Genomic DNA, 20,872 nt, shown 5'->3' on the forward strand with positions numbered 1-20,872 from the left:
TTGCGGTTTCCATTGAAGACAAATTAAATGAAGAAATTAATACCAAAGCATTTGTGATTGCTGTCATGTTCTGGAAGAAATTGGGTATTATCTGACAGAATTGAAGGGGTGCCAATACTTTTGGCCAGCACTGTATAAAGCTGAAGTTTGCAATCACTCTGCATTTCCTTACAAAGCACAGCAGCTGCTAAAGAAGAGGAAACAGATACTTGTGTGTCTCCGCTGCACTCGCAATAATGGAAAAGCATGAATCTCACTAATGTAGGTAAAAGGGCTCTAAATGGTGGATAGTACACCAGAAGATGGGCGGTAAAAGGGCCGTCTGCACTTATAGCAAGCTGCCTATAAATTATTCAAAAGAAGCTCCAAGCAGTTTGGATCACTCGCTAGTTTCTGTATATTTATTAAATTGGTCTTCTAAATATAGTACCTAGTAACACTGAATACACTGAGTACAGCAGTGTCAGTTAGGTCAGTTATGGGCAGAAGTAAAAACAGTCTAAGGGTAAATTCACACGGGCCGATCCGCCAGGAGTCTCACGCACGAAATCCGCAGCTAATCCGCAATACACGTATTAATAATAATAAGAATATTACGTGTATTGCGCATTAGCTGCGGATTTCGTGCGTGAGACTCCCGGCGGATACGCCCATGTGAATTTACCCTAAAGGGAAAAAAAATGTTTTTCAAATCAACGGGTACTATAAAGTTATAGAGATTTGTAATTTACTTCTATTTAAAAATCTCAAGTCTTCCAGTACTGATCAGCTGCTGTATGACACAGTGCTCCCTCCTGCCAATTCTGTCCATGACAGGAACCGTCCAGACCAGTAAAAAAGATCACCTTAGAAATCCTCTCCTGCTCTGGACAGTTCCTGACATAGACAGAGGTGGCAGCAGGGAGCACTGTGTCATACTGGAAAGAATACACCATTTCCTGCAGGACATACAGCAACAGCAAATTAATGGAATATTATTATAGGATTTTTTAATACAAGTAAATTACAAATCTATATAACTTTCTAGTACCAGTTGATTTGAAAATAAATAAATAAATGCTGTAGTTCCACTTTAACTTTCCCCGCCCTTCCCTGTAAGCTGGCCCTTTTTTGAAACTGGCCTGAAAAACCCTTTAATATATGTGAGATGAGATACAGAAACAACTGTGTTGACTCATGACTGTAAACCAGCAGGCATCTCTGTGCTCCAGGATCAGTCAGTGGTCTCTGCAGTGTTACTGATCAATGTGAACTGTAAGTCACCTTTTAATAGAGCAGAAATATCTAGTTAAAGCCTGACCTTCTGCGTGTTCTTACGGCCTCCTCCTCACCAGCTGTCAGTGATTTAGCTGCACCATTAATCATACAAATAACAGACAAACCTGCTATTCTCACCAGAATGTATTCTACACAGCAATTAGACACATGGAAAATAGCAAGCTGTGGGGAAAAGGTGCTGAAGATGGCGAGAAGAAGGGACAGATGACAAAAAAATGCCGGTTTGTGGTATAAGGCCTGGAGGGCAGCTGACCATCGGCACCACTTATGGTCCTTTTAAACAGAACGATTATTGTTCAAATTTGCACGATAACGATAACGCATTTGAGCGATAATCGTTCCGTGTAAACATAGCGAACGATCAAGCGACGAGAGAGAAATCGTTCATTTCGATCTTTCAACAAGTTCCCAAATCGTCATTGTCAAAAAAAATTTGCAGATCGTTCCGTGTAAACAGTCTTTCACCGATGTAACCTATGTGTGAGATAGGCTTAAACGATCGCAAAACGATTTTTCCGTACAATATATTGTTTCGTCTAAACACTGATCGTTATGAAAAACGCATCAATCGTTCGGAATCGTTAATCATGCAATCAGGCGAATTATCGCTCTGTGTAAAAGTACCATTAGTCTCCATCGTGAGTGATTTCTGGTGCATGTGGTGGGGTTTCCAACAAGCAATTATGGGTTATCAATATTAGCATTTATTCTGGTCCTTAATAAAAATTAAAGAGGTTGCTGCGGATTTGTGGAACATAACAAACGTGTATACTTACCCATCCCCCTACACTGCCACTGACTTCCAGGCTGTGCAGTGTCTATCACCAATACGCCAGTGTTGACGTGCCATGCTGGAAATGACAGCTCAGCAAAGACAGCACAGATAATTTTTGTCCGTACAGCATATCAAAGTATGGAAGAAGACAGCAGCTATGATGTATATGCCGTGCAATCATTTCTTGACCATGTGGCATATCAGCTGATGCTTTGAAGAGGAGGTGTTTCCATGTGATCTGGAAACCGGCAACAGAAGCAGAGGCAGGACAGGAAATCATACATATTTGTTATGTTCCACACAGCCCCAGCAACATCTTTAATTTTCAGTTACGTTGCCTTCACACACACCAGATTCGCAATGGATTTCACGCTGCGGAATCGAGTGTCAGTGCAACCCTCCGGCGGCCGGAGCATACATCACCTCCTCCCCACTCCAGGGGTTCTCGGCAGGACGTCCTGATCAGCCAATCAGTGGCTGCAGCAGGGCAGCGCCCTGATCGGCTGAGCCGGACAAGCAGACGCTGGGAACCCCCGAAGCAAGCCTGAGCAGGGAGGGGGGGGGGGGGGTTAACTTACATACACGCAGCAGGATGTCCCCATAGAAAACCTCTCCTGCTCTGGACAGTTCCTGCAAATATTGCCCCTGCTAGGATCAGGAACCTAGTGCAGCTACCACTGAGCCAGTATACATGCTCTAGGCACCACTGATATTTATTTCTTCTTCTATCAAAGACAAAGAAGCCTGGTAAGAGCACAGTTACAGTACACAGTGTTTGAGTATGAGAGGAATCATCATCTTCATCTTCCATTCCTACAATGCATAGATCACAAGCGTTTGTGCCCTTACCCTTTTTATCATCCTTCTTCTCTTCTACCGCGGTTGATTTTGATGCTATTGCTCCATTTCCAGTTAAGGGTTTCTGTTCTTTTGGCGTCTCTTCACTTATTGGCACGGTATGACCATTGGACGTTCCCATATTTAATGGAATTTCACAATCTACAAACGGACATGTAAATGTACAGATGAACCAATGTCTACGTTATACAGCCTGTACACTATGATTACCAGTCTGAGCTGTGAAACCAGGATTCAATAAAGCATACCTGTTGCAAAATTTTGTTTTGCAATATACCAACATTTACCAATTATATTATTAGCTGTGCAGCTTACCAGGAGACAATGTTTTTTGTTTTGCAACAATTCAATAAGTATAATGTCACCGTGTGGTTGCATAGGATTTGGTGCGGTGTGACGGAAGAGCTGACCATACAATGTGAGAACTCCCAGGATTCTCTGCTACTGAATGTGGATGTGAAGCAGCTGTATTCATGCGCAGTGAAGGGAGACACCTAGTGGCCATACTGTATGTATAACGTTTACTTAAACATAAAAAATGTAAAAAGAAAAAAATAAAAAATAAATAAATAATAGAGTATATTGCAAAACTGCTTATGATCACAGCCCCAGTTTATTTCTTTGAAAAAATTAAATTTGGGACAGTGCCTCAGAAGGAAATCGTATATAATCTGTCCAATATCCAAACAATTCTTGGTTCTATTACATTTATAAAGGGTAACAGAACAGCAGCAAGGAAATCAGAATGCTGCCCTCCGGGAGAATACAAAGTGACATACCAGTGTAAAATATACTGTATATTGGTCACAAGTCTTACCATGGTCTGGTACTTCCTTGAGAACTCCTCTTCTTATAAGTTCTTCTCGGCTCTGTCTCATGGAGATTTTACGTTCTAATACTAACAAAAAAAAAAAAAAAAAAAAAAAAGGAAACTACATGATGTTCTATATAGAAGAAATGCAACATGGCAATTCTGTAAATAGCTTAACAGGCTGAATCACAGTATGGACACACGACTACTGATACTGGCATGGATTTTACATAACATAGATGTCTGTAAAGACTATAGAGGACATTTATCAATGGTTTCTGTGTAGGTGTTGGTGAAAAACATTGTATACAAGTGCTATTTACTAGCAGGTAGTGTGAAACTTACATACTGGATATAGATGGGTCTGCATATTGTCAAGTAACCCGTACCTGCTGAGGTCTCCCGGAATTTTTCACTCGCCTTCTTCTTTCTCCATTTCCAAGGCTTGAATATTTTTCCTATAGATGAAAGCCTTCCTTTCCTCTTCAGAGGAGGCGATTGGTTGCCTGTGTTTGGAACATCAAAGTTTCCAATCGATGCTTTGTCCAAACCATCAGCTGAAAAGGGGGTAAAAAGTTAAAAGTTACATTTTATCCAGATTTAAAGGGTATCTGTCAAAGTCAGATCCATCAGTAAATAGTCAAAAAGGAGAAATAGCTGAGCAGATTGATCAGTGACTGGCAGCTTTTCCTGTAGAATTACGCACACAGCGATAGCTGCCAATCACTGACTAGGACTGCTTAAAGGGGAACTTTTTATTTTTCAAACTAACTGGTACCATAAAGTTATATAGATTTGTAAATTACTTTTTACTATTTTAAAATTTCCAGTCAGACACAGTGCTCTCTGCTGCCCCCTCTGTCCATGTCAGGAACTATCCAGAGTAGGAGAGGTTTTCTATGGGGATTTGTTACTGATCTGGAGTTCTTGGCATGGACAGGGGTGTCAGCAGAGAGCACTGTGTCAGACTGTATACACACCATTTCCTGCAGGACATACAGCAGCTGATAAGTAATGCAATACTTGCAATACTTTAAAAAGAAGTAAATTACAAATCTATATAACTTTCTGGTACCAGTTGATCTGAACAAAAATTAATAAAAATTGCCAGAGTACCCCTTTAATAGAGTCCTATTCCCAGAATGAGTGGAGATTTAAATGAAAAAAAAAATTATAAGAAATTATACTAAATCTTTTGCAGCAACATTATAGAGTAAATCCTCTCTGATAAAATCAATCCCTCATGCAGACCCGATTTTGGGTAGAGATTCCTCAAAGCCCTATGCGGGAGGGGGGGGGGGTGAAGGGGGACACATCCTTGACATTCCTTCCCCATCCATAAAGTCCAGTCCATGTCTCTGTACCAGCTTGGAGGAGCTTGGGGGGGGGGGGGGGGTAGGATGTGCATTTTTTTTTTTGACGCACAATAAAGTACTGTTGACACTACTTTTTTGACCGTTAAAAAAAACGGATCCATTAAACGGATGCTGAAAACGCAGTGTGAACCTAGCCTAATGAGGGTTAAGTAACCTTGCCTGAGCCTATGTCATGTCCTTTGGGAAGACCACCCCCCCTTTAGAAGACAACTGTTCAAATGAGTTTTGTGTGATCTTCTCAAACAGGTTTTATTGTATATTAATCTGCTTAGCTCTTCCTGCTCGATGCACACAGATTACAAGGCATTTCCAAAGTGACAGGTTCTCTTTAAAAAACCAAGCACAGATACTTTCTGCAAAAACAAGGATCTGGATCACTAACAACGGCCTAAAGAAATAACTGCAACAACAAGGACAACTCTTTAGTTCTTGTCTGACAAGATGTTATCAGCCGCACATCTCCCTATGTAAACAGGAAATATACGGCCAATAACAATAAATGTCAATGGCTTGGAAGCTACAGACTGATTTTGCTGTGCTGATCGCTCACTTGCACCCATACATGGTCCCATATTGGGCCGAGTGAAAAAAAAACAACTTAAAGCGTCCCTGTCATTATAACTTTCAAAATCTAATCGGCAGTAGATGTGATATAAAGCAAGTTTGCAATTTACATTCATTATTTAATTTTGTTACAGTAGTTATCATGGAAAAACCAGCACTTCCTGTGTTTAGTCTATTTTGTTTGTTTGGTTTTTCACAGGAAGTCCAGTGTTTCCCAGGTCATCTGCACTTCATATGTTTAGTCAATTTTTTCAGCCAGCACAAGACTAAAAAGCTTCAGGAGACTGGACCTGGATACAAGTAAGTATAGCTGTCTTCAGGAGACTGGACCTCGATACAAGTAAGTATAGATTTGTTATAAAACAGTCTTCAGGGGACTGGACCTGGACACCCGTATTTCTTCGGTGACTGTCTTTGAACAGCAAATAATGGCCATATATTATAACCAATCAGTTTAAATCTTCATGGTACTGTACTGACAGCTATGTGACTGTATAGTATAGTATAGTATAATGAAGATATAAAGTTTGGAGGATGTATTATTATGATTCCAGGAGGTCAGTGAATCCAGACTGGATGGATACCTGGCCTTGGTTTTCCCTTGTCATGTTCTTAGACTCGTTAACTGAGTTGGACACTGACTGAAAGGGCCACTTTATATGGTGGTTTTGGTGGTCTCCTAGAAGCTCTGCAAGGGCCTTCCCTGGAGGAATATCTGGCTAGTCCTGTATTTCGAGACTCTTAAACTCTTAAGGATCCAAAGATTATTTTTGCATAACAGCCCCAAAGAAGCCAGTTTGTGACTATGTTTGGGTCATTTACTAAGCATAAAGCAGTTTTGGCTCCGACTGAAAAGAGCAATAAACAAAACTTGTAGCTGACAATGTTGGGCTAGGTTCACTCCAGCATTTTACCCTTTGACACAATTCCGTTTCTCTTTTCCATTTTGATAAGAGAAACTGAACCAAGCGGATGCGTCATACCCCCCATTTATTTCAAAGGGTTTTTACTGGGCTCCATTTACATCAAATCCGTCAGTGTTCCCTCTTTTATGACGGACATAGTATTTCCTTCACAAATTATCCAGCATCAGTTTTTTTGTCACTGAGCATGTGCAGAAGAGATGAGAAAACAGGAAGGAATATAAACCAATATGCAAAAGGAAGGGAAAAAGTCTGTATTTTAAAACCAAAATGCAAACGGACCATTAAAATAAAACAGTTAATCTTGCAATCAGTTTGCATCACTTTGTGCTTATCTGTTCATTTGATATGGACATATCGGTTAATGAATGAGACAAACGCAGATGTGAACCTAGCCTTAGGGCTTATTCGCACATGCCCTGCAGTGGAGTCTTTTCCCGCCCTGCAATATCATGCCAGGAGCAAGGAACGTGTTTAATGAAGCACTTGGAAGTTTTCCATCTGAATCTGCTACTCTGCATTCCCAGAATGGACCAGAAAAGTCCCTGAAATGAGCAATAAGTTTACATCAGTGACGTAATACAAGGGGCAGCTGCATAAACAATTCTCTAAAACTCAAGATCATATAGAGACCAAACTAAAATCACAATGAAAGGTTCCCTAGTAACGTTTCCCCAGGGGCGACTGATAAAGAGTAAAAACAAAAGCAGAAGTGGTCACTAAGCTTAGATAGACAAAAGAGTACGTTCATAAAATAATCTGTAACGCAAAAGAACACTTGATCATGCGCTCAGGGTGGTGTCACATGGCCCGATGAGCAGGATGAGCGATTGCTGATCTGCTAGGTCGGCACTCTATTATCGTACAGCAAAGGTTATATATATATATATATATATAGATTAGGGATGAGCGAATTTACAGTAGTAGCGAAGCGCTCCATTAGGCTTGGCTGTTGTCTTATCAGCTCATCCCCAATATACTGTATATTGGTAGTGATGTCCGTGCAGCTATTACTTTGGAGGATGTAAAATAATAAAGATATATACTCACCTCTCTACACTCCTACGATGTCCTTCTGCCTTGGAGGATCACCACAGCCGCTGCTGACACTTCTGATCCTGTCTCTAAAGTGACAGGCTGCTCAGCCAATCACTGGAACAGCTTGTCCCTGTAGAGACGGATTCAGAAGTGCCGAGGGCAGCTACGGTGAACAGGCAGGACGACACAGGGGGAGTGTGGAGAGGTGAGTATAGGTCTTTATTTATTTATTTTTTTTACCCTCACATCATTGGCCGCACTACACTTTAAACTGATCGGCTGAAACCACCGGTTGATTTGGCTGCCAATATAAGCTGTATATAGCTGTCTAGAACAGCCAACAGATGATGATGCTGGTGGTGATAGGGGTCGTCCATAATGTAAAATCTCAGAAAAGATGGAAAATGTGGAGAGAGATAGCTGACAGCCGAATGATCGTTCAGCTGTCAGTTATTGAAGGTGAATGTGGGCCCTTACACATAGGCTATGCATTGCCGGTGGCCGATGATTTTCAAACTTGCTGAAAAGCAACGGTCAGTCGATCTGCCTGATTGGGCCCTAAGTTGCTCACCATAGTCATGCAAGTGACCAAGAGAATAATCCTCTCTCAAGTCAACACCAACACTAATAAGATGCCGGCTGCTGGTGGCCCCTCCATCCTGATTACTGGATACAATAACATGTTGGAACGGTGAAACGTAGTGTGAACCTTAAAATAAACCTTACTACACAAGGAATAAGGTCAATTTTGTGCAGTGCACTGTTCCCATTCATAGGCACATTTATCCCCCCTCGTGATTCCCCACAACTGCAGAAGTTGGATGCCGCCCTAGGGCTACCAGGAAAACATGGATACAACCATAGGTCATAGGCTGTATTCATGTTTTCCAGGACTCCCTATAATGGCATCAAACATCTGCAGCTGCGGTGAATCAAATGCCAAGTGCTGCCGAACCCGAACAGCTTGACAGGTCCACTCAACACTAGTAGCCAGTGTATTTGCACTTCTATCACTCAGATAATGAACTCAGTTCTGTGTCATGTAAATGTGTTCAGTACACTTGGTATTAAAGAGAATATACTTGGCGCAGCAGGAGAAATCTGTGTAATATTCAGACAGGGGGGGCCTCCTGGTTTTCACTATGGGGCATTATAAATAACGCGTCTTATCAGGGGGTTCAATGATATCAGCAAAGTCTTTCTTTCTAATTTGATCCCCATGACAGACCACTGAAGAAAAACCTTTACTATAATAACTACAAAGCAACTATCTCCGCCATAAAAAATGCTGAAACTGCTGGTAAAAAAAGGGGACTCCCCAGATGGTAAGCACTCCTGATCCTCATTTCCAGGAGATCACTGGGGTCTCAATGCAGTATGTAAGCCCATGTCCAATGTCTGTGTGGCAGCACCAGATGTATAGAAGAGGACCAATATGTTTCCATTGTGTCTGCCAATATCTTGTCTGAACGTTATAAATAAATATCCTGTACAGTCTGTAACACTCTTTTTCCATCAATGAGTTACTGTAATGTGACGTGTTTCTTTAACTGCAGCTGGCTTCCTGTGTGTTTTCTTCTTTTTCACTCGACAGCTTCTGGTGCTTCCCAAGTTCTCCACGCTCTGTCACACCACAGAATCTACTCAACATGGCCCAGATGACATTTATGCAGACACATTGTGCAGTCTCCAGTGTTTATTGTGCACCAATAAAATGCTGCTTCAGGGCTGACCCTCCCTGCGCCGCTGCTTCAGGGCTGACCCTCCCTGCGCCGCTGCTTCAGGGCTGACCCTCCCTGCGCCGCTGCTTCAGGGCTGACCCTCCCTGCGCCGCTGCTTCAGGGCTGACCCTCCCTGCGCCGCTGCTTCAGGGCTGACCCTCCCTGCGCCGCTGCTTCAGGGCTGACCCTCCCTGCGCCGCCGCTTCAGGGCTGACCCTCCCTGCGCGGCCACTTCAGGGCTGACCCTCCCTGCATTCCCCATAGCAGAGAGAGGGCTAAGGTGCCACACTTCATATGGGCATATCTTTTTCCTCATTTGAATGTAACCTGTGGGGTGGGGGGAGTGAAAGTTAAATCAACTGGTGTCTGAAAGTTATACAGATATGTAATTTATTGTATTTACAAATTTCTAGTCTTTCAGTACTAATCAGCTGCCGTATGTCCTACAGAGCATGATCACAGTTGTCAGGCATAGGGTAGTAACTGGAGAGGTAGCTTTTTTTTCCGTCAGCCACCTATACCATACTGGGTGTGGTACATTATAGAGCCATTGTACACTGGAGCCAGCAATTATAATCTATTTCTATCCTCACTGATAGTAAAGTCCTGGCTGCATCTTACATCAGCAGAAGCTATTTATAAGCCTATACCAACAGCAGCCTGCAGAGTTCTTGGCCTTCCCTTCTACTCCAGACAACTTGGTTTTATTTCTCTGCTGGAAAATTTAATAACTGATTTACTCTTACTCCTAAATGCTTAGCTAAACGCCTAATCGGTCAATAACCACAGCATATAATGCCAATAACCGCCAGCACGTTACACTACCTCTACGTGTAAACATGGCCTATCATAGATTGTCTGATTGTAATTTTCAGTATAAGGGTGTCTTCACACGTACAGTATCGCAGCGGATTTCATGCTGCAAATTCCGCAGTGATGCTGTGTACTGTTCCCCCCTGATGCGATTAATACATTAACCATCCGTGTTCCGACCTACTTCTACAGCTCCCTGACGCCCTGCCGCAGCCACTGATCACAGCACATTTTGCTGCGGAACTCGCAGCGTAAAATCTGCTGTGACACTGTATGCGGCAAAAGTGATTGGCACCTCTGTGCCTGGCATATCCTGGGGAAAAGGCACAGATTGAGCCCAAAGCAGTAGTAAATCCCTATAGAAAACCTCTCCTTCTTTCTACAGTTCCTGTCATGGACAGAGGTGGCAGCAGAGAGCACTGAATGTCAGAATGGAGAGAAGACACCACTTCCTGTAAAACATACAGCAACGGATAGGTACTGGAACACTTGAGATTTTTAGATAAAAATAAATTACAAATCTATATAAATTTCTGACACCAGATGATTTGAAAGAAAAAAATCTCATCAGACAAGTTTCTGACCCTAATTTTGCACCTTATTCCACAAGTGTAAAGTACAAATAGTGTATTTTATAAACATAGCAAGAAAAAAAAAAAAACAAAGTCACTACTGCCCCTGGTGGCTCCAGCACTAGTCATGTATTAGCAGCCAAGAATTGTCAGGCTCATTTTAGTACATAAGCATAGACTACATAGAGCACTTCATATTATACAACACTCCTGCGCTCTTTTCCAGCGTATTGATATGTATTTCATTTACAATGATATTCTGTCCAGTATGTTGTATACAGCCTGCACTACAATGTGGAAATAACACTGCTCATGTGTGATCTTCCCAAATCCCCTGAGTCGCTCCAGGAATGCTGGAATCTCTGAGCAAACTCCTTCTGCAGGTTGTTCTGCTTCTAGATAGTCCTATAAATTCCTCCATCTATCATGAGGAAACGTATAGCTGCATTGCTCACATTCCTCTCGGTTAAAGGCTACTATTTCTTTGCTTCTATTGCATAACACGTAGATTACTGTTCTTACTTTGATGAAAAATCACACATCTTATGTTCTTAAAAGTAATGAGAGGTCAAGAAAAATAAATACAGTGATCCCTCAACTTACAGTGGCCTCAAGATACAATATTTTCAACATACAATGTTACTTTCTGGTCCATCGTAACTTGAGACCAGACTCAACATACAATGCTACAGTCAGGATCTGTGTAACATGTAAAAAAAAACTAGGTGATCGACCAATGAAAGTGGCCATTTCATTGGTAAAATCCCAGTATTAGTGAAGTGCATGCACTGGTTGGCTGTCTGGTATCTCCTCTCTATAGTACAATGTGATACCATGGCTTCACTTTATGGCTTCATTTCATTTTTCTGAGACCCTGTGTGACCTGTACAGGACCTGAAAATGCTCCAGTCCTCTACATAGAAAGACAATTAGAGTCTCTTGTAGCTCTTTCTGACTGCTGTATGTAAGGAATTGCTGTATCTAATTACCGCTTTTCCATAGAGTTCTGGTCTCAACATAAAATGGGTTCAACATACAATGGCCGTCCTGGAACCAATTAATAATGGAACTAATTATTCGTATTTTGAGGGACCACTGTAGCATTAAAAGGGGTAAAAAATAAAAATAAAAATCATACTCTCCTTACTATACTTCTTGGTACCTCTGGACATGGACTGGAGACTGACTACTGGAGCCAATGTCCAATTACAGCCAGTGACTGGCTGCATCAATCATCAGACAGGTATTCAAGAGTTGTTTTTGTTGTTTTTTCCAAATCAAAACGGTGTCAGAGAGTTATACAGATTTGTAAATTAACAAACTCAAGTTTTTCAGTAAATATCAGCTGCTGTTTGTCCTGCAGGAAATGGTGTATTCTTTCCAGTCTGACACAGTGCTCTCTGCGGCCATCTCTCTGTCCACAGTTCCTGTCAGAGCAGTAGCAAATTCCCATAAAAAAGGTCTACTGCTCTGGAAAGCTCCTGTCATGGACAGAGGCGGCAGCAGAGAGCACTGTGGCAGCAGAGAGCACCACTTCCTGCAGGACACCAACTGATAAGTGCTGGATATTTTATGCTGTGTTCAGTCATTAAGTCACAATGATATCAAAATCAAATCTTCTGCGGATCCTGTACGTGTGAACGCATCCTTAATAAGTATGAAAAAGTATCAACACGTAGGAGGCATGCCTATAACCCGCAGGAAGAGGGAGATTGTGATCCCCCTGTATAGAGCTCTAGTGACATCACATCTGGAAGACTATGTCCAGTTCTGGAGACCTCACCTACAAAAAGGACATTTATAAAATAGAAAAGGTCTAAAGACGGTACAAAAATGGTGGGGGGTGACATGCACAAAACATATAAGGAGAGACTTAAGGATCTAAATCTTTATCATCTGGAGGAAAGACAATATGGGGGGGACACGATCGAAACCTTTAAATATATGAGGTCTATGGGCAGGGCCGTATTAACAGCTGCTGCTGCCCTAGGCACCAAAACACCCCATCTTCACTCACCAATTGGCATCATGATTTTCTAGTTTCTAAACATCATATTGATATCTGATCAGTCTTAGGCCGCGTTTCCACATTAAGGGTGCTAACACACACACCGTATCGCAGTGAATTTTCTGCTGCGATACACAGCAGATTTGAAGTAAATAACCGAACACAGCATCAAATCTGCAACATCAAATCTGCTGCATATCTGCTGCGCATCGGTCGTGTGTTAGCACCCTTACTGTATGTCATCCCCAGGCAGTCGAATCCAGACCCTCATGCGGTAACCAATAGCCTTATGGCCAATAATCCTGGTAATAGGACATGACTACTGGGGAAGAAATGGGAGCCTGGTTTAAGCCACATGCATTTCTCTACATGTAGAACTAACCAGCAACACACATCCCCATACCCCCAAAAAGACACCAGATTTACTTGCAAGTCTGAGCGGTAGCAGGGGTGCTGCCCCCCTGCTCTAGGCACCGGACCACGGGTGCCTAGTGGTAAATACAGCCCTGTCTATGGGGCGATTTTGACAGCAACAGTGGTAAAAACTATGTTGAAAATACAGAAACCCCACCATCCTAATGTGGTCACCCAACTTTCCAACAACCTGATACTCAGTATGATGGAGGTCACCCTGCTTTCCTTGCACCTTGTACTCAGTATGATTGGGGCCACACAAATTTTTTTAGCATTTTGTAGTCAGTATAATAGAGGTCACCCATCTTTCCCAGATCTTGTACTCCGTATGATGGGGGTCGCCCAGCTTTCCCAGCATCTTGTACTCAGTATGATGGGGGTCACACAACTTTTTTTAGCATTTTGTAGTCAGTATAATAGAGGTCACCCAGCTTTCCCAGATCTTGTACTCAGTATGATGGGGGTCACACAACTTTTTAGCATTTTGTAGTCAGTATAATGGAGGTAACCAAGATTTCCCAGCATCTTGTACTCAGTGTAAGAGATCACCCTGCTTTTCCAGCATCTTGTTCTCATGTGTAAGGCCCATACAATATAGGGAAAATTTTGAAATAAAACCAAGACCAATGACAAGCCACCCCCCTACACACCCATTATATGCCATGCTCCATAAAAGACCTCACCCCTCGTTGCCAAAGCCTAAGTGTCCCTGGGAAAAAAATCAAATGTTGGCAACGAGGAGCACGGGGAGAAAAGAGAGCCACAGAACTCCTGCTGGCTGGCCTGCTGTGAAAGTGTGATCTAACCCCTGCTGTCCTCTTGCCTGCAGCCTGAGAAAGTCTGCTGCGTGGAGTGCCCAGGGCCCGAAAATTTGGTAGAAGCTTAAAAACAAACAAATTAAAACACCTGTTTTGTGGAAGGGCCAAGTGACATTAGGTTATGGTGGCCATCAGATCTTATGATGTACGAGTGCCTTTACACACCCCGGATCCCCAGTGGATTGGCAGCGAAATCTGCTGCAGATCCAGTGTCAGTGCATCCCTATGAAAATAAATATTCGCAACGGGATTAACATCCCGCTCCGAGTACGTAAGTTAACCCCCAGGCGGCCGGAGCATACATCACCTCCTCTTGACTCCGGCTTGCTTTGGGGGTTCTCGGCAGGACGTCTCGCTCAGCCAATCAGTGGCTGCAGCAGTGCAGCACACTGATTGGCTGAGCAGGACGAGCATACGCCAGGAACCCCCGAAGCAAGCCTGAGCGGGGAGGAGGTGATGTATGCTCCGGCCGCCTGGGGGCTAACTTACATACTCGCAGCGGGATGTCGATCCTGTTGCAAGTATATATTCTCATAGGGATGAACTGACACTGGATCCACAGTGGCTTTTGCTGTGAATCCGCAGGGGATCCAGTGTGTGTGAAGGCACCCTAAAGGGAATCAATCAGCAATATGCTTCCCACTACACTAAAGATCTACTGATCATCTCCCCGAGCATACCAGCCGCGTCTGTGGCGTTAGCTTTGTTTTTGTAAATCCTAGTAAATATGGACAACTAGGTGTCATCAAATTAGAGGTGTGTCTCTCAGCCAATGAAAGTTGACAGTGTCAATGTAGGCCCACACTTCTGAATGGTAATACTCAGTTGGCTATTTAGAGAAAAAGAGAATGTTCCAGAATTGAAATACACTGATTAACTAAGGCAACAGATCCTCTATAAGAGGAGGATCAGGACAAAACATGCAAGTGTTGAGTGTAACAGGTGTAAAAATTCACATGATTCCATAACTACAGACACCAACCAGCCGTGTAATATACTGTATTGTATGGTCCTTTTCTGGTTTAAAATTTCAGATTAGCAGTGCTTGATGGTTTTCCCTCTGATGTCTGCCCTTCATATTCCTCTGCCTTCAGTATATTATGCCGATCTACGGATACTCTAATAGACGACCCTACAGCTATAGCCAGGGGTAATATGATCACAGGACATCAGCATGTTATTACAAGACGCTGCTCTGAGATGATGATGGATGTCTACACCCAGACTACAGACATATACAGAACAATGCAGCAGCAATGGGACACAGACGCCCATCTAACTATCAGCTAGAATGAGTACTGAGTAGTAATAAAAGTATTGTTATCTAATGCATTCAGCAAAATAAAAACCTCAATGTTGCTACATAAGAGAGATGGAAATGACCGGACGTGTATAGGAATCCCAGGCATGTGTAAGGTGCTGACAGGTAAGAATGCAGAACAACAACGATGATATCACACAGGAATTCGCACAAACAATGGACAAATAACATGGACTACACTCTTTTATGGGGCTTTATTTCTCCCATTCACCATTATCTCACTCCAGATAACATTGTTTTGTGGTGTAAAGGTTTATTCCCCATCTATTCTCTATGGTAATATAGCCTGTGATGGCATTTGTTATCTGTTCTTCCTACCGGAAGAACAGGTAAAAGACAATGACATAACAGGTGTATGGATGTATATGTTAGTCCACCTATAAATGCACTTTCCTTTTTAGCCTTTTGAAGGGTTTTCCTAGGATTGAATAAGAAAACAGAACCATTTTAAGTATTCCTTAAACTACATTCACACAATCCAACTAAAGCCTGGCATGGATGGTCAGTACTGTGCACCAGAAGTATAACTGGAGCCCATTATGTGCATGCTATATTCCTGCCGGGCCATAATTCATGACCGGGCCATAATATACAGGATTAGAATATCAGCTTTTTTCCCTCTGTCATTTTTAGTTTGTCCTTATACAGAACATTTGGTACACTTTTTTTCCAGGATACAATTTTCATGAGAATAGGAGCCCAAAGCTTTACAGCAGGAGGAGGATGAACACAGAAAATACTAAAAAATTAAAATTAATTCCTCCACCAATCCTTACTATACAGTATAAGGCCGTGTTTCCACACACTAAAACTGGCTCAAAAACATCTGAAAATCATACGCTTTTTTCTCCTGAACATAACCATTTTTCTTTAGGTACAAAATGAGCCTTAGGCTATGTTCACACACAGTATTTTTGTTCAGTACTGTATTTTTCAACCAAAACCAGGAATTGTTTGAAAACACAGAAAGACTATGGGGGAGTTATCAAACATGGTGTAAAGTGAAACTATCTCAGTTGCCCCTAGCAACTAATCAGATTCCATCTTTCATTCCTCACAGACTCTTTGGAAAATGAAAGGTGGAATCTGATTGGTTGCTAGGGGCAACTGAGCCAGTTTCACTTTACACCATGTTTGATAAATCTCCCCCTATGTTCACACACTGTTGAAATTTAATGGATGGCCACAATTTAATTACAAATAATTACCATTATCAATTGCGGGTTTATTTGCCGTTAAATGATGTGATTACTAAATGACTAAATTCCAACAGTGAGCAAACATAGCCTTTCTGTGTTTTCAATCCACTCCTGGTTTTAGTTGAAAAATACTGACCAAAATACTGAGCAAAAATACTGTGTGGGAACATAGTCTACCGGAGTTTTCCATGCAAGCATAACTTTTCATAATTTTGTGCCCATGGTGAGACTAACAATTCACTCCACACTTATTATCTATTCAGTCTCCTTCCCCCAGTTCTGCTGAAGACACAAAAAGCTGTGTGTGAGCAGTTCTGTCCACATCCCCCCTATACTTCCAAGATGGCTAATGTAAACAAGTCCATGACTGGCTTTATCTGCAACTTTGTAGCTTCTTAGCAATGTTGGGAGGGTTAATCTGAGGTCAAGTTGCTGATGAACTCACTGTGATTAATCCTCCCAGCATTACAAAGTTGCAGATAGGGACTTGTTTACATCAGCCATCTCAGAAGGGAGGGAGAAGGAGGGGGAGACGGAGAGAAAAGCTCAAACACAAACTTTTGTGTCTTCAGCAGAAAGCAGCAGCTCAAGGAGGCTGAATAGATAACATGTATGAATTTAATTCTTATTCTCACCATAGGCAGCAACATATGAAAAGTTATTTTTGAGCGAAACACCTATTTAAAATAAATGTTTGACCATAGCCATGGGGTCCTATTACACTAAAAGATCATCAACCCTCCGTAGCCGCAAACAAGCAAGATTGGCGCTCGTTTGCAGTGCCTTTATGCGGCAAGATTGAGCCACAAGGCAGCCTGCCTGAACGATCCTTGTATCATTCTAGTGGCCATGGAACCTACGTATATAAATATGTTTATATCCGTGCTGTCAGCTTTCAGATCACACAGCAGTACATACTTACCTAGTGCGCTGCTGTACAATCCAGCATTGGAAGCATCTGGCCACCGCCCGCCTTTTCTGGATGTCAATGATTCTGAAGGAGGTAAGGGGCTGAAACAGTGCCAGATCACACAGCAGCACACTAAGTATGTATGTTCTGCTGTGTGATCTGGAAACTGACAGCACGTACGTATGTATATCCAATATGTACAGTATAGCAAATATACATATTCATGCTGTCAGTTTCCCTTTACTATCGGCCGAACATCCCCTATTTACATAGAGAGATATGCGACCGATAACAATAAGTTCCTTAAAAGACACGATCAGCCGAGCATCAGGCATTTTTCAGTCCTAGGCTGATCACGGCCACTTTTACACACATCGGTTATCAGCCAAAGGAGCGTTTCTAGGAACTATCCTGGCCGATAATCGCCCCGTAAAAAAGGCACTTATACAGTAATCTATAAGAAGTACCACTCATTCTGGAAACCCCTGGTAGTCTATGGTCACAGGCATCATCAATGTGATCCTCTCACATTCTCACATCTGACTATGACATCATAGAAGATTATGTACACTGGCTTGAGGTTTTGTATCTGGTGCTATGGTCCTCACGTGCAGAAGTGAATTAAACAAAAGCTTCTTACTAGGCACATTCACATGATTCTCACATGCAGGCGGCCCTGTATATCTGCTGCTATATAGCACCTTCAGCAAATTCCTGGAGACATTACTAATCCCCCCGTGTTTACTCCCCTCTCAGCTAATGGTTTGCTCTTTGCTGCTTTCAGAACAGTTGTTCTGACTACCTGATTCGAGCACTGTATATGTGCATTATTGACACTTCGCCCTCATCTCCCTAGATATGACAGCCCCTTCCTCTATTCTCCCGGGACGTGACAGCCCCTTCCTCTATTCTCCCCGGACGTGACAGCCCCTTCCTCTATTCTCCCCGGACGTGACAGCCCCTTCCTCTATTCTCCCCGCATGTGACAGCCCCTTCCTCTATTCTCCCCGCATGTGACAGCCCCTTCCTCTATTCTCCCCGCATGTGACAGCCCCTTCCTCTATTCTCCCCGCATGTGACAGCCCCTTCCTCTATTCTCCCCGCATGTGACAGCCCCTTCCTCTATTCTCCCCGCATGTGACAGCCCCTTCCTCTATTCTCCCCGCATGTGACAGCCCCTTCCTCTATTCTCCCCGCATGTGACAGCCCCTTCCTCTATTCTCCCCGCATGTGACAGCCCCTTCCTCTATTCTCCCCGCATGTGACAGCCCCTTCCTCTATTCTCCCCGCATGTGACAGTACTTTACCCTCTTCTCGCTGGATGTGACAGCCCCTTCCTCTTCTCCCCTCATATAACAGCACTTTACCTTATTCTCCCTGGATGTGACACATTGGTTTGCAGGCCGCTATCTAACCTTGGGTGTGGAAGTTGCCTGTTCCTAAGGGACCTTATTAGAGCAATAATCTGCTATATCAGGCCGATTTTGCAGATTATCGCTCTGTGTAATAAAGACAACAATCAGCTGAGGAAACTATCATCGGCTGATCATTGTCTTTTAAACATGTTTAAAAATCATTGTCCACCAATTGCACATTGCTAGGTCTAATATCGATGTGCAGACGACAGCTGAGGAATGTGTAAATTAAAATAAAAAAGGTATTACTTACCTGTCCACGCTCCCTGGTGCCCTTTTAGCTTCTCCTTGATCACTGCAGCCGCCACTGGCACATTAGAAGCCAATTAATGGCTGCGGGTCGGTCCTTACTAGGCCAGTGGTTGGCTGAGCGGCCTGTCACTTCAAACACTGCTTCAGATGTGCCAGCAGCAGCTGGGGAAAGAAGCTCAGGAAGTGTGGAGAGGTAAAGTATAAACATTATTTACTATATACAGCAAAGGCTGCATGGACATCGCTAATAATATATATACAGCCTCTGCTGCGCAATCATCGAGCCATCTAACAGGCTCTTTAAGCTAACGCTGATCTCCCAGACCTGCATCTACAGGTCTTTTCACACAAAAACGCTCATCTTGCTTACTTTTTGTACATTGTTATGGGGGCAGCCATATTGCCTGAGCTGTTTTGGACGGCATTTGGTGACATGCTTTACGGAAGACTCAAAGGCATAGACGACAATAAAGAGGACCGATCCCCTTGAGATAAATGTGAGGCATTACTGAGCGTGTTCTGTGACCTGTGAACAGGTCACTCCACATGGAACTGGTATTGTCTCCTCTATCTACTGCTGACACATGAAGCTGTAATGCTGTACAGATAACTTTACTGCAGCCTCCTCTTATCACTACAGACACAACATGAAGTCTCGGCTTAAGGCCCTATTAAACGGAACGATTAGCGTTTAGAAATTCGCTAAAATGATCGAAATGAACGATTATCTGTCCATGTAATAACACCCAGCGATGAAAGGACGAATGAAAAATCGTTCATTTTGGTCTTTTAACATGTTGAAAAATTATCGTTGGTAGTTCGCCGATCGTTCGCACATTTGTTCGTGTAATAAGTTGTTTGCCGATTAAACATGTTGTGTGGGTTGTCCTGAGGAACAGTTAGCGACCATAACGATGTAAAAGCGATAGTTCATAACAGTAATCAGTGAATGTAATAACCTCAGAATCGTTCACAAAAAAAAATAAAAAATCACTAGTCATTGCTAGCCAACGATCGTTATAGCGAATATTTGAACAACAATCGCTATGTGTAATACGGCCTTAAGGTTTAGCCCCAGTGGTGACAATGAAAACTGCAAGATTTCAGGATTATTTTATAGTCTAGATACAAAAATGGAAAATTAGAAAAAACATTTTCAAAAATTCTTTTAAAAATCTGTTAACGATAAAAACTTGATTTAAAACTATAGGTTATTTTCTAATGATGCTGTTCCTTTAAAGCAGCAGAAAAATCCTTTCTTGAATGTTTGTAACTTTTGGCTGGACACAATCCACACCACAAAGGTTCTGTGCTTATCAATGTCATTCCAAGAGGACTTCCTTCACCCCTCCCTGCTGGACCACTGGGAACAGCACAGTGTGAGAGGCAGGAAGCGCTAAGTATTAAGTCAATGCCCAGCCCTGGGTACACGCAGCCAACATAGTGTTCCAAGAGGAAAAACAATGGAAAAAGTCCTAGAAAACAGTGCTCGACTGCAGAAAACTCTATCACACTCTGTATATATATATATATATATATATATATATATATATATATATATATTATATTCCACACAACCATTACAGACAGCAAACATGAAGGTTTGTGCAATGTAAAGCTATGTTCCTCACGCCCATATGATACAATATCCTCTTCACACAAAAACTTATTGGTGATGAAATATTCCGCAGATGCCAACAAAACTCATTTGTTAAGCAGAAAAATTGCCTGAGCATTATGTCCATGCTGAAAACATTACTGACATCCAAATAATCTTCTGACACGTTAAACAAACATGTTAAAAGT

The 20,872-nt window shown here is 42.4% G+C and overlaps 1 protein-coding gene across 3 annotated transcripts in view; it reads right to left on the reverse strand.

The window, feature by feature from the left end:
- The window catches only part of PHACTR2 (phosphatase and actin regulator 2), a 130,340-nt gene that overhangs the window by 27,298 nt on the left and 82,170 nt on the right, over nt 1-20,872 (reverse strand). For all 3 annotated transcript variants that reach the window (XM_069973764.1, XM_069973765.1, XM_069973763.1), the window contains exons 2-4: nt 4,112-4,279; nt 3,729-3,809; nt 2,903-3,052 (exon numbers count right to left, since the gene is read on the reverse strand). In XM_069973764.1, coding sequence (XP_069829865.1) covers nt 2,903-3,052; nt 3,729-3,809; nt 4,112-4,279 — 399 coding nt within the window. The remainder of the gene's footprint in view (nt 1-2,902; nt 3,053-3,728; nt 3,810-4,111; nt 4,280-20,872) is intronic.

This window comes from Dendropsophus ebraccatus, chromosome 6 (assembly GCF_027789765.1).
Source record: "Dendropsophus ebraccatus isolate aDenEbr1 chromosome 6, aDenEbr1.pat, whole genome shotgun sequence".
NCBI lineage: Eukaryota > Metazoa > Chordata > Amphibia > Anura > Hylidae > Dendropsophus > Dendropsophus ebraccatus.